Here is a 12,821-nt window from a genome sequence, read left to right on the forward strand (position 1 = left end):
ATATTTTCTACCTTCTAAATGGTCTATATATAAAAAATATTGTCAGTACTGAGACTTGAACCCACAACCTTCAGGTTACAAGTCCGACTCTCTTACCACAACTGCCCAACTGTTTCAGCATTGTGTTGGCAATCAGCACTGTGGTGGAAATGACCAATGAAATTTTTAGAATTGGCTGTTGGGGAGTTTAGGTCTGGTTTGAGAAAAAGATAATGAGTATTTAGCTGGTTGGTCAGCTGATCTCCCATGCTGGTGAGCTAATAAGTGTTTAACCCCCCCCCCAAAACCAGACCAGACCAGACATCTTAGACAGGCTAGGAGATCAGCTAACCACCTTGGGCTGGTTAAAGTTGTTTATTTCAACAGGATATTGCACTGTAATAGATGTAATTAGGAAGAGAAATGTGCACTCTAAATATCATTTGGTCTTTTTCCATTGTAGTGAGTGAACCAGTGGCTCTGTTTTGTCAATGATTTATTGAAGTACTGTGTTCACAATAAGCCGTCCAGTGACGTAAGTGTTTGATCCCTGGGGAGATTATGTGATAGTTTTATAATCATTAGAACATAATGACACATTGACCTGATGTGATCTGAATAGCAAAAGACTAGGGTGAATAAACAAGGCCTAAGGACAAGGCCTTCAAAACAAATCTCTATATTTACAATGAAATTAGTGCATAGCATAGACTGACTCAAATGTAATTTCTCAAAATATGTTGTCTGTTATGATGGTTAAAATGTCATTTTATGCAGATTATGAAGATGACATATTTGCTGCCTCCAGAGTCGGATCCAATTTCTTAATTCCTAAAACTGAATCTTAAACTTTGAAGTTGTTTCCTTCCTTTTTGCTGTAGATTGATCTAAAAGTAGTCTTATGACTAGGGTGACCAGACATCCCGTTTTTCCGGGACAGTCCCGTATTTAAGCTCCATTTTTAGTGTCCCGACTTATTGTGGAAAAAATCATGTTTTTTCAAGTATTTCTTCTTTCCTAAATTGTCTTTGCTAAGTGACCATAAAAGCTAGTAGTAGTCTTCTGTCACGCAAGAACAGCCAAATCACGGTAGCCAATCTTGTCATAGTATATATTGGAGGACAAAATTACCATCCAATCACAATTTGTTATCGATTAACCATTAGTGAAGGCGAGATATATCGCTTAGGAAATCAAGTGAAGTCAGACATGAAGATGTCAAAGAAGTGTGTGTGTACATTTAACAAGAATCTTCGAGCTTATCAAATTATTGTGCGCAGTAAGTTGTGAAAAGAGCAACACAATGCAGTATTGTGCTGAATGACACACCAGAAGCGCTCTCTCAGACAGTGCGCAATCCCGAATTCAGTTCTCTCATCATGTGGAGTATCTTACGTAAATACACTCGGTTATGGTTTGTGAATGTACAAACAGCTCGGTGAAAACCGGATATGTGTCATTATTAGATAAAAGGATTCGGGCTTAAAGTGACAGTAGCCTAAAATACCTGTCTGTGTCATTAATGTTAAACAACAAAAGATGTTAAATAAATATATACATGTTAAATAAACCTACTGTACCTGAAAAACATTATCTCTATTGTATTTGTCCTATTGTTTGTAATTTGCTTTCTTCTTTTTTATATATAACAAAATAAAATAAGTATATATCATTATCATGAAATAAAATTTCTAATATCATGAAATAAGTTTTTGGTCATATTGCCCTGCACACCCCTAGTGGATGCTGCTTAAATGTGTAGTGCAAAGGGGCCTGTCCATCCCGTCCTGTATTCCACCATGAGAAATCTGGTCACCCTACTTATGACCTCCTACAAAATGTTAGTTATATTTCTTGGTTGTTAAATTTAATTTATGAAAATGTCACAGATTTTACTGTTTGCTCGGATTATCTGTTTGTCTGACCAATAGCAGATGAGGAGAGTGCTTGGCATTTCTGAATGCATCTTATTGATCTTATAGAGTGCTGACATATTTTTGCAGGCCAACCCGGAGGTTAGCATCACCCTGGCTCCCTAAACAAAATACCAATAGGATTTTCCTATTGACTTATATTCCCATTCCCATGAAAATAAGCTCTGTGACCAATAAAAGTTTATGATTCTTACATGTTTTGTTCATCATGATAATCTTTACAAATTAACACAACTTTTATGAATTTTGAAGCCTAAATACAATCGGCAGAAGTAAAAATTCATTGCCTTCAGGACGATTAAACAGGAAGTAGCTAAATTGTTTCCGGGTTTTAGCCAACAAAAATACATCACACCTTGCAGCACTTTATTGTAAACAATTCATTTATGCATTTTTTAATTTTTTTATTTTGAAACCTACTCTGTTGCTAACTTAACCTCGGTTCCCTGAGATAGCGGGAACAAGTACTGTGTCGTAATTGGCGCTATGGGAAAATTCCTTTATCTCTGAAATACTGAAGCCTGATTGAATCACGCAGTGAAACTGCATGAACCTATGGCACTGCAGCCCGCCGAATCTATATAAGCAGGCAAATTTCGCCATAGGCTTCAGAATCTTTTGACTGAAAGCAAGTGCCAAGTCGTGCAGCGTGGTAACACGGCCAGCTACACGATACTCGCTCCCGTTATCTCAGGGAACCAAGGTTACGTTAGTAACCAAGTACATTCCCTATCAATAAGGTTCACTCGTATTGCATCATAATTGACGCTATTGGAACGCAATCCAATAACGCTGTGCTACAATCGCAGAACGACAATCATTCTATGGCCCTGGCCTAAGGCACTTAAAGATAAGGGCCCTGAAGGCAGCAAGGCTAAGATAGCGATGGAGTGGAGAGCACCTTAGGTACATAACCATGTCTTGGTTTGAGGACAACTTTACAGTCGTTTGGCCCAAACTCAAGGCAAGACGCACTCACAGAGAATGCTTGCAGGTCACCCACTTGCTTGACTGATGATAGGGCTAGCAGAAGGGCAGTCTTCAGCGAAACTCAGCCGACTGAAGTGGCTTGAAGGACCATAGACGGATCCCTTGTTGGAATAGTAAGGGGGCGAGGTGGGTTCAGCCGTCTGGCCCCTTTCAAGAAACGAATCATTAAGTCGTTCCCGCCTATAGACTGGCCAGCCACAAGAGCGTGGTTCGCAGCTATGGCCGCCATGTAAACTTTGAGCCTGGAAGGGGTGCGGCCCATGTCCAGCACCTCCTGCAGGAAAGACAGCACCAGTGAAACGTTACAGGACGCTGGGTCTTCATTCTGGACTGCGCACCATTAGGAGAAGACAGGCCACTTAAGGGCATAGAGGAGTCTAGTAGACAGGGCTCTAGCCTCAGAGATAGGCTCCTGTCGATGGGCCAGACATGGAGGGCCCACAACTCAGGTTGGTGGTGCCAAATTGTCCCCTTCACCTGGAAAAGGAGGTCCTTTCTCAGGGTAATTGTCCAGGGGGCTTCTGCCAGCAGCTGCATCAACTCGGGGAGCCATGACTGGTTCTGCCAGAGAGGGGCCACAAGAAGGACTAGGACGACTGGGAGAAAGGCATACAGGGGAAGGCTGGGCCACTCGCAGGCCAGCGAGATCCTGTCCTTCAAGAAGAATATTGGGCAGTGAAAGTTGTCTTCTAAGGCAAAGAGGTCAACCTCTGCCCTCCCGAAGATACTCCAGATTGTGTGAACCATCTGGGGATGGAGCGTCCATTCCCCTAAGGACACATTGCCCCGGGACAGCATGTCTGCTCCTTGGTTCAATTTGCCCAGCACGTGTGCCGCTCTCAGCAAGCGTAAGTTGCGCTGTGCCCATAAGAGGAGGCGTCTCACCAGTTTGTACAGAGGCCTCGATCTGAGCCCACCTTGGTGGTTTATGTTGGATGTCAGCCTGCCCTAACACAGAGCTCCCCAACCCATGTTGTCCAAGCATCTGTTGAGACCGCCTTCCTTCTGAAGACCAACCCTAGGTCTGTGCCGGCCTGTTACAGGTGAGGGTCCATCCAAGGGGCCAGGGCCATGACACAGCAATGGTCCACCTTGATATGTAGGTGTCCGAGGCTCCAAGCATGGGCTGGAACACTGGGTTTCAGCCAATACTGCATGGGCCACATGTGTAGCAGGCCCAGCGGAACTACTGATGATGTGGCCGCCATTAGGCCCCGCATCCTCTGAAAGGCTCTGAGTGGAAGTGAAACCCAGACTCTGAATGGTGGCACAAGCTGCTGAATTGTCGGAGCGCGCTCTGTTGTGAGCCAGGCCCGCATTTGGGTCAAATCGAGAACTGCTTCCAGGAAGGACATTCGTTGGCTGGAAGACAGTGAGCTCTTGGCTAGGTTGATCTTGAGTCCAGGCATTCCAAATGGTTGAGGAGCAAGGACCTATGAATGTTCAGCTCAGCCTCCGACTGGGCCAATATGAGCCAGTCGTTGAGGTAATTCAGGATGCATGCTCTCTTTTGTTTCAGAGGGGAGAGGGCCGCATCCATGCACTTTGTAAAAAGTGCACGGGACAGGGACAGTCCGAATGGAAGGACGGTATACTGGTAAGCCACCCCCTCGAACGCAAATCTCAAAAATGGTCTGTGATGGGGGGGCTATCTGGATATGAAAGCAGGCATCTTTCAGATCCACTGAGAAGAACCAATCCCCTGGGCAAACCTGCGAGAGGATTTGTTTCAATCTTAAACGGCCATTTCATTAAAGCATGGTTCAGTTGCCTGAGATCGAGGATGGGCCTGAGGCCACCATCCTTCTTTGGAAGGAGGAAGTAATGGCTGTAAAAGCCTGTCTCACTGTAGGCTGGTGGAACTGTCTCTACAGCTTCTTTTGCCAGCAAATTCATCACGTCGGAATGGAGGACATGTGCCACGGATATGTCTGTGAGCAAACTGAAGTGAGTAACCTCATTTGATTGTGTTCAGAACCCATCTGGACACTTCAGGGATGGCTTTCCAAGCCTGAGCCCGGGTGGCAAGGGGCCCAAGCGTTTCGGTTGACAGGCCGCTGTGCTGAGACAGGGGACTGATGCCCATAGCACTGAAATGTAAATACTTGTTAGGTTCACTATAACAGCGAGAAGGGGTTTGGGTGCACAGACTGATAGGGCAGGCCCAGAACCAGTATTAAACACATCGTCCCCAGTGCCCTGAGCTGAAGAGGGGACTGGACACGGGCACGCCTTGAGGGTGTTCTGGCCTCGGTGGGACTTAACCCTTTCCTCCTCTGCCCTGAGGCATCAGGACTGCTTCTCCTTAATCTCAGTAAGATTGAGCTATAAGTGGCGCTCCAGCACAACTAGGCTGGCCATAGTGCGGCCAATGGCTTTGGCGGTATTTAGTGTATGTAGTGCAGAGGTGGCCTTAAAGAAAACAGTCTGTGAGTGCAGCAAGGCAAAACTTGCAGTGAGAGCGTCCGTCTTTGATAAACGCGTCTTGCCATGGACACAGCCCCGGCAAGCGACACGCTTAGAGGCATGGCGTTTTAAAAGATGCTCTTTTACAGAGAAATATGCTCTATTAGTCTCACCTAATAGTAGCAGGGGAGTAGCGTCATACTCAGCTGCTGAGTTGTCAGCGCTGTTCTCAGCTGCAGGGCTGTCAGCGCCGTTCTTGTGAGCAGCTGGTTGAGCAGCGAGCAGATGGTCTCAGCGAGTGCAGCCATGGCGTGGGTGCGTCCCAGGCAATTGATGCACTCAGCTCAGTCCGAACTGCAGTCAGGAAACATTTGGCATCAAACATCGCTGCTCTTTTAGACAGAAAATGCTCTTTCTGTGCTTTCGCCGAATAGCCACTGGGGTGAGCGCTGAGTCAGTTGTGAGGCGCCGTGGGTCCGCTGCAGAGGCTTGCTTCAACAGCGAGTAGAGAGGCTTTTGTGTTGTCTGCAGAGTCAGTGAGATTTGCTCGCTTATATAGACGGGTAGCCCCGCCCATTTCTGCGGGCTGCAATGCCATAGGTTTGTGCAGTTTCACTGTGTGATTCAATCAGGCTTCAGTATTTCAGAGAAAAAGAAGTTTTCCCATAGAGTCAATTACGACGCAATATGAGTGAACCGTATCGATAGGGAACAGCATACTTCTCTCTGGTGACAATATCGATCTCCAATAATTTATTTCAGTTAAACTCTGCCTCTATCTTACAATCTACTGCATGCTCACATTCACATCTGCCTCCATCCAATCAACAACTGTTGGACAGAACCAAGTTAACATTCTACATTTTTTTGTGCATCACAATACAGAAGTAAAGATCTGTCACTACTTCCATTACATCGCGACTTTAAAACTGTGTCGAGGAGTAAGTCTTACCCTCAGGACCCACAGTAGAAACAATAAGCCGAATTATATCCACGTTTCCTCCGGCTGAGGCGTAGTGCAGTGGGCTAGCTCCATTCTCATCCCTGAAGCTTAGTTCCGGACTTTTCTGGATCAGGTGGTCAATGGCAGAAGCCTTCCCTTTGAAAGCCAACTGAGGAACAGATTATAAAAGCATATTGTCAAGGAAAGGTGAAGCACAACATAAGTCAATTTCAGTAACCTGGTATTTTTTCTGGCCGCTACTGTACTGGATAGAGAACTAAACATATACACACATGCTGATGGCATCATCTTCTGTAAATATTTGTGCTCCCCTCCGCCCTCAGCTCTCTAAATTATATATGCAGTTGAAACAACACGCACCTCAAATACATCCGCAGAATCCAGGTCTGTTTCCTCTGCATTTATCACACACTTGTAGAAGCTGTTTTGCCTCACAAACTCCTTTCCAACCTGCATTTGGTGAGCTTAGTGAGGATATTCTGTAAAGACAACTGAATCAGTGATATTAATAACAACCTCAGAATGGCATTGATTGTGTTTTCTTTTAGTGGCTGCTTTTGTGCGCTGATGCCCAAGGTTGAACTGAGAGCAGGTGACTGGACTTGCACACAATAACCTCACCACAAGGTGAAAGTGATAGCGATGTCAGTCTACCATGTAAATTCTCAGAGAGTGGCATGAGAAAAGCATTGTAGCAATAAAAGAGCCTCTCACAGATATTAGTGCACATCTAAGAAAAACATTGCCTGAGGTGTTCAGGCCATAAAAAAAAAAAAATTAAGCTTCCACTTCAGTGAATCTGTTTACTTACAATGACAACTGTAACAACTTGCTTCTTTATTGAGGGCGGAATTACTTTTTGAAAGTGCAATTCAAAATTAATTATTGGTTTTGTTCTTTTTTTATATAATAACTATAGATAATATAATTTATTTTTGCTATCAAAGTATTTATGTCAGAGTATTTATCTGACATAAAACAAACACATGAGAACATATACTTTACACTAAATTTAACTAATAAAACTCGAAAACAACCAACTTACAACATATATATATATATATATATATATATATATATATATATATATATATATATATATATACAATGACTGTATCGAAAACACTTTTTTTTTTTTTTTTTGGCTTTTAGTCCATGTGCATTACCTCTCTGAGGTAATCACTACAGTTCAAAAGTAAAAGTAAAATCTGAGTAAAATCTGTAAGATTTGTCTGTAAAAAGTCTCTTATGCTCACCAAGGCTGTATGTATTTGATGAAAATATTGTAAAAACAGTAATATTGTGAAAATATTATTAATTTAAACCAATTTACTCTTGACCAATTGAATGCATCCTTGCTTAATTATTATTAAATATATTTTTAAACTTTTAAACTTTTTACATTTTGTATATAGATAGTATAATTTATTTTTGTTATCAGAGTAGCAATAAAACAAAACATAAACAGTGAAAAAACAGATACATATACACTAAATTTAAACCAGAAAACAACCAACTTTACAATTACTGCATCAAAAACATACATCTTTTGGTTTTTAGTCCATGTGAGAACATCTATATGCTAGCATACTGCTAAAATTCATTTTTAACAGATTTATGCATGTAAAATGTATTCTTTTTTTTTTTTTTTTCAGCACGATACTATTGATGACTCATCCTGCACTGACTAATTTTGTCCAATCAAATTCTCTCTAGAATAAGGCTGTCCCTCCTCCGAATACCTCCAACTTCTGAATAGTAAGTTGCAAGTCATGGCTCATTGATGTGATGTAAACTATAGACTTTTGGCTATTTAAATTGACCCTGTTTTTTCAAAACAGTTTAATGGAAATAAATTATTCAAATAAAATTGATTTACTAAAATGATTTTCCAAGACCATATGAGAATAATCAGTCAGTGCTGGAAGTACAGAAGCTGTTAAGCAGGAATATCAAATAGAAACAACTGCCTGTCTGATTGAACTACAGAAAAAGCTTTATTCCATTTCAACTACTGTTTACAGTTGTCCACATAGTCTCCTATTGTGTCAAATTACTGAAGATCCAAACACTTGCTGACAACATCCACGTGCTTTTAAATTCAGATCAAGACAGTGCAGTGTGCATCTTTTGTGTGAGACTGTTCTTGGAAAATGGTCCAATTTGGGAACTTTGTAATAGAACATCTAATTTTCAAGGAAAATGCATTATATCCTCTGCCACATAAGTGCGCTAATTGATGAATTTCCATCTGTGTAATTTACAACAGACACAGTAAATACAGGAAGTCTTTTTATATTCAAGATGAAGCACTAAATATGGTTACCAAGCAGTGAGCAAACACTGTTAAATGAGATAGACCCCGGCTACTGTAAACGCAGCAGTCTGCTCTTGGAATATGGCCCATCGCACAGGTGTGCAGAGATGTAAATTGTTTTCTTTTGTTTTTGTTGTCATCAAATAATTTCAGGAGAAAATACACATTGTAGTTCTCCAGAATTTACCCATTACCTATAATGTGTGTTACCGGTAGTCTTTAATTCATCAAGCATGCAAGCCATGCCTCTTCTAACAATGACTCATCAAAGTTCATCATTAAAAACGTGTCAAAGAAACTTACCAGCAGCAGTAGAACATAATAATAAATTATAAAGAAAGAATTTTTTTTTTTTTATTCACAATAGTCAATGAAAAATAACATTTATGAAATTAGAGTTGATAGCCAATTAAAATATTATTATTAAAAATATATTTACCATAAGATTTGTACCAAATCATGCACTGGTATTGTACTTAAATTGAACATATCTAGGAATACTTACTAACCATAAATCAAAAATAAAGTCAAAATAAATAAAGTCATATATTTTATATCACATACATCACAAACTACTTATTTATAGTTGTTTAAATGACATAAAGAGAAGGAACTTTTTCCTACCTAGATGATGTGTCTGTTGAGCAGTTGTGCGCTGTGGTCCTGCTCTCTCTCAGTATGAAGTGAGTTATATACTGTGTTGGTTGAAGGAGATCCAGTTACAGTGGCTCTCACTCAGAGGTAATGTCATCTGACGCTATCATTAAAGACCATGCTAATTTCACATGAGACTTCAGTACTTCAAATGCTGGTAAATGTAAAAGTAAATGTCCAGACAATGGCCTGTGGTTTCCCATGTATTATTACTTCCCAGAACTGAAAAAAGGATTTTTGAAAAAAAGAAAAACTACGGCTTGTGGCTTCCCTCAGAGTACTGAAATCTTTAAAAAATGGATTTTTGGTTTGTCTTTGGTTAAACCTTTGCATTATTTAAAAGGAAAAGTTTTACAAATAATATTTAAAAGATGATGACTTATTAGAAAAAAAATCCATCGCTTTTAGATTTTGCATGTTACACTTAGTTGGTTACAGATATTTTTCTATTGTTATATACACCGATCAGGCATAACATTATGACCACCTTTCTAATATTGTGTTGGTCCCCCTTTTGCTGCCAAAACAGCCCTGACCCATCGAGGCATGGACTCCATTAGACCCCTGAAGGTGTGCTGTGGTATCTGGAACCAAGATGTTAGCAGCAGATCCTTTAAGTCCTGTAAGTTGCGACGTGGGGCCTCTATGGATCGGACTTGTTTGTTCAGCACATCCCACAGATGCTCGATTGGGGAATTTGGAGGCCAAGTCAACACCTCAAACTCGTTGTTGTGCTCCTCAAACCATTCCCGAACCATTTTTGCTTCGTGGCAGGGCGCATTATCCTGCTGAAAGAGGCCATAGCCACCAGGGAATACCGTTTCCATGAAAGGGTGTACATGGTCTGCAACAATGCTTAGATAGGTGGTACGTGCCTTGCCTTCTTCCCATAGTGTATCCTTGGTGTTCCCAAGGTAAGCGACGTATACGCACCCAGTCATCCACGTGATGTAAAAGAAAACGTGATTCATCAGATCAGGCCTCCTTCTTCCATTGCTCCGTGGTCCAGTTCTGATGCTCACGTGCCCACTGTTGGCGCTTTCGGCAGTGGACAGGGGTCAGTATGGGCATCCTGACTGGTCTGCGGCTATGAAGCCCCATATGCAAAACCCAAACTGCGATGCACTGTGTATTCTGACATCTTTCTATCAGCCTTCGCTCCCCAGGTGCATCAATGAGCCTTGGCCGCCTATGACCCTGTCGCCGGTTCACCACTGTTCCTTTCTTTGACCACTTTTGATAGATACTGACCACTGCAGACCCCGGACTGAGTTAACACCTAACAAGAGCTGCAGTTTTGGAGATGCTCTGACCCAGTCGTCTAATCTGCCACAATTTGGCCCTTGTCAAACTCGCTCAAATTCTTATGCTTGCCCATTTTTCCTGCTTCTAACACATCAATTTTGAGGACAAAATGTTCACTTGCTGCCTAATATAAATTTTTTTTTTTTTTTTTTTTTCATTTGACCCTATCAGATGCTTACAAAAAGAATTCAGGCATTGTCAAGCTCACATTCAAAGAGCTACCCTCAATATTAATCATATTTTTGTGGCTTGTTCTCAAACTGTCTGCCCTTTGTCCCTTGAACTTCCTAACATGTCCACACGTGATCTGATAAAGCTCACACTCCAATCTGTCTCTAAGGTAAATCCCCTTGATATTTTATCACAAAGCAGTCCTTTGCTACAAGATCAAATCAAGCTGGACTCAGCTGGACTCCCCAGGCTTTTGATTGCATGGATTATACAATATTCATTCGGGAAAAGAAAGGCTGGAATTAAAAGTGGGCATACTGTTTATCAAAAAGGATTATTTGATAAAATACATCATTAACTAGGGATTACGTGTATCATGGGGGATATCAAGAATTACTGTATTCTCACTGTGGACATGGTGTGCTTGGTTACTACTTGCATCATACGATTTCAACAGCTGAAGTTCAATCAAAATTCATGAATGTTTTGCATAATACACCACAAGTGTTGGTCGCAAGTGTCAACTCTGGGTAGGATACTAGATAATCAACATGAGGATCTTGCTCTCGGCAGTTTGTAAAACTCATCTGCAACTTTCATTACAGTGATAGTCCATGAAATACTCTCGAGTGGGTAGAAATATTTATGAGGTTTGGGCAAGTGAGTTTTGAGCAGCTGTTCCTACTTTATTATTATTTATAAACATAAGAGAGAAAGCTAAACACAGACGCATAGTTATCTTTTTACCATGTCAGAGAAGGACAAACAGATTGTCCTGTATCCATCTGTTCCACTTCAAGTCCATTCAAATGCTTGTATGTCCTTTATCATTTAAAATGAGGGATTGTGATTGTTATAATAAACAGCAAGTGACTTGCATGCAAATATTACTGGCTGTTTTTTGTTTTTTTTTCTTTTCATTTGTCTGCTAACAATGTCATCATATGAGAAATCCTTTCAATGAATTAACAAATGTCATTTCCACCACATCTAAAATTATGTTTATAACATCCTGTGGTATTTGGTATAAAACTGCTGACTCATTTTGTCTTGCTAATGCTAATTTCATTAAGTATATTATGTTTTGTAAAGACACAAACTTAATTAATATGAATTAGTGCTGTCAAATTGATCAAACATAAAAGTTTGTATATGTGTGTGTGTGTGTGTGTGTATATATATATATATATATACACACACACACACACACACACACACACACACACACACACAACCATAATACAGTTGTGGTCACAATTATTGGCACCCTTGGTAAATATGATCAAAGATGACTGTAAAAATAAATCAGCATCGTTTATCCTTTTGATCTTTAATTAATAAAATTAGCAAAAATCTGGGGGGGATCACATTATGAAATAAATGTTTTTCTCCAAAACATGTTGGCCACAATTATTGGCACCCCTAGAATTTTTTATGAGTAAAATATCTCTGAAGTATATTCCCTTTCATATTTACATTTTTTTAGCACACCAGGGTGATCATGAGCATGAAATTATCCAGCCATGACTTCCAGTTCCACAAGAGTATAAACACAAAGGAAACACAAAGGCCAAATTCCCTTAATCATTCATCACAATGAGTAAAACCAAAGAATATAGTTCTGATGTGCAGCAAAAGATTGTTGAGCTTCACAAAATAGAAAGTGGCTGTAAGAAAATAGCTAAAGCATTGAAAATCCCCATTTCCACTATCAGGGCAATAATTAAGAAGTTCCAAACAACTAAAGATGTTACAAATCTGCCTGGAAGAGGACGTGTGTCTAAATCGTCCTAATGCGCGGTGAGGAGGAAAGTTTAAGTGGCCAAAGACTCTCCAAGGATCACAGCTGGAGAATTGCAGAGATTAGTTGAGTCTTGACTCTCAGAAAGCCTAAAATAAATATCAAACAGCACCTAAATCACCGAAAGTGGTTTCAAGAAAAATCCTCTGCTCTCATCCAGAAACAATCTCCAGCATATTCAGTTGTCAGACAAGACTGGAACTTCAAAAGGGACTGGCTTCTATGGTCAGATGAAACAAAAAAAAAAAAAAGACCTTTTTGGCAGCAAACCCACCAGATGGGTTTGGTGCACACATGGAT

At 40.7% G+C, this 12,821-nt stretch overlaps 1 protein-coding gene across 4 annotated transcripts in view; it reads right to left on the bottom strand.

Moving 5' to 3' along the window:
* trpa1b (transient receptor potential cation channel, subfamily A, member 1b) overlaps nucleotides 1-9,442 on the bottom strand; it is a 44,554-nt gene extending 35,112 nt beyond the window's left edge. Inside the window, exons 1-3 of one of the 4 annotated variants that reach the window (XM_051882780.1) lie at nucleotides 9,215-9,438; nucleotides 6,634-6,764; nucleotides 6,262-6,421 (exon numbers count right to left, since the gene is read on the bottom strand). In XM_051882780.1, coding sequence (XP_051738740.1) covers nucleotides 6,262-6,421; nucleotides 6,634-6,729 — 256 coding nt within the window. In that variant the 5' untranslated portion in view covers nucleotides 6,730-6,764; nucleotides 9,215-9,438. Of the gene's footprint in view, nucleotides 1-6,261; nucleotides 6,422-6,633; nucleotides 6,765-9,214 lie in introns of all 4 variants that reach the window. The other 3 variants (XM_051882779.1, XM_051882781.1, XM_051882782.1) reach the window with 3 other exon arrangements.
* Nucleotides 9,443-12,821: the final 3,379 nt, after the last annotated feature.

This window comes from Ctenopharyngodon idella, chromosome 23 (assembly GCF_019924925.1).
Source record: "Ctenopharyngodon idella isolate HZGC_01 chromosome 23, HZGC01, whole genome shotgun sequence".
NCBI classification, from domain to species: domain Eukaryota; kingdom Metazoa; phylum Chordata; class Actinopteri; order Cypriniformes; family Xenocyprididae; genus Ctenopharyngodon; species Ctenopharyngodon idella.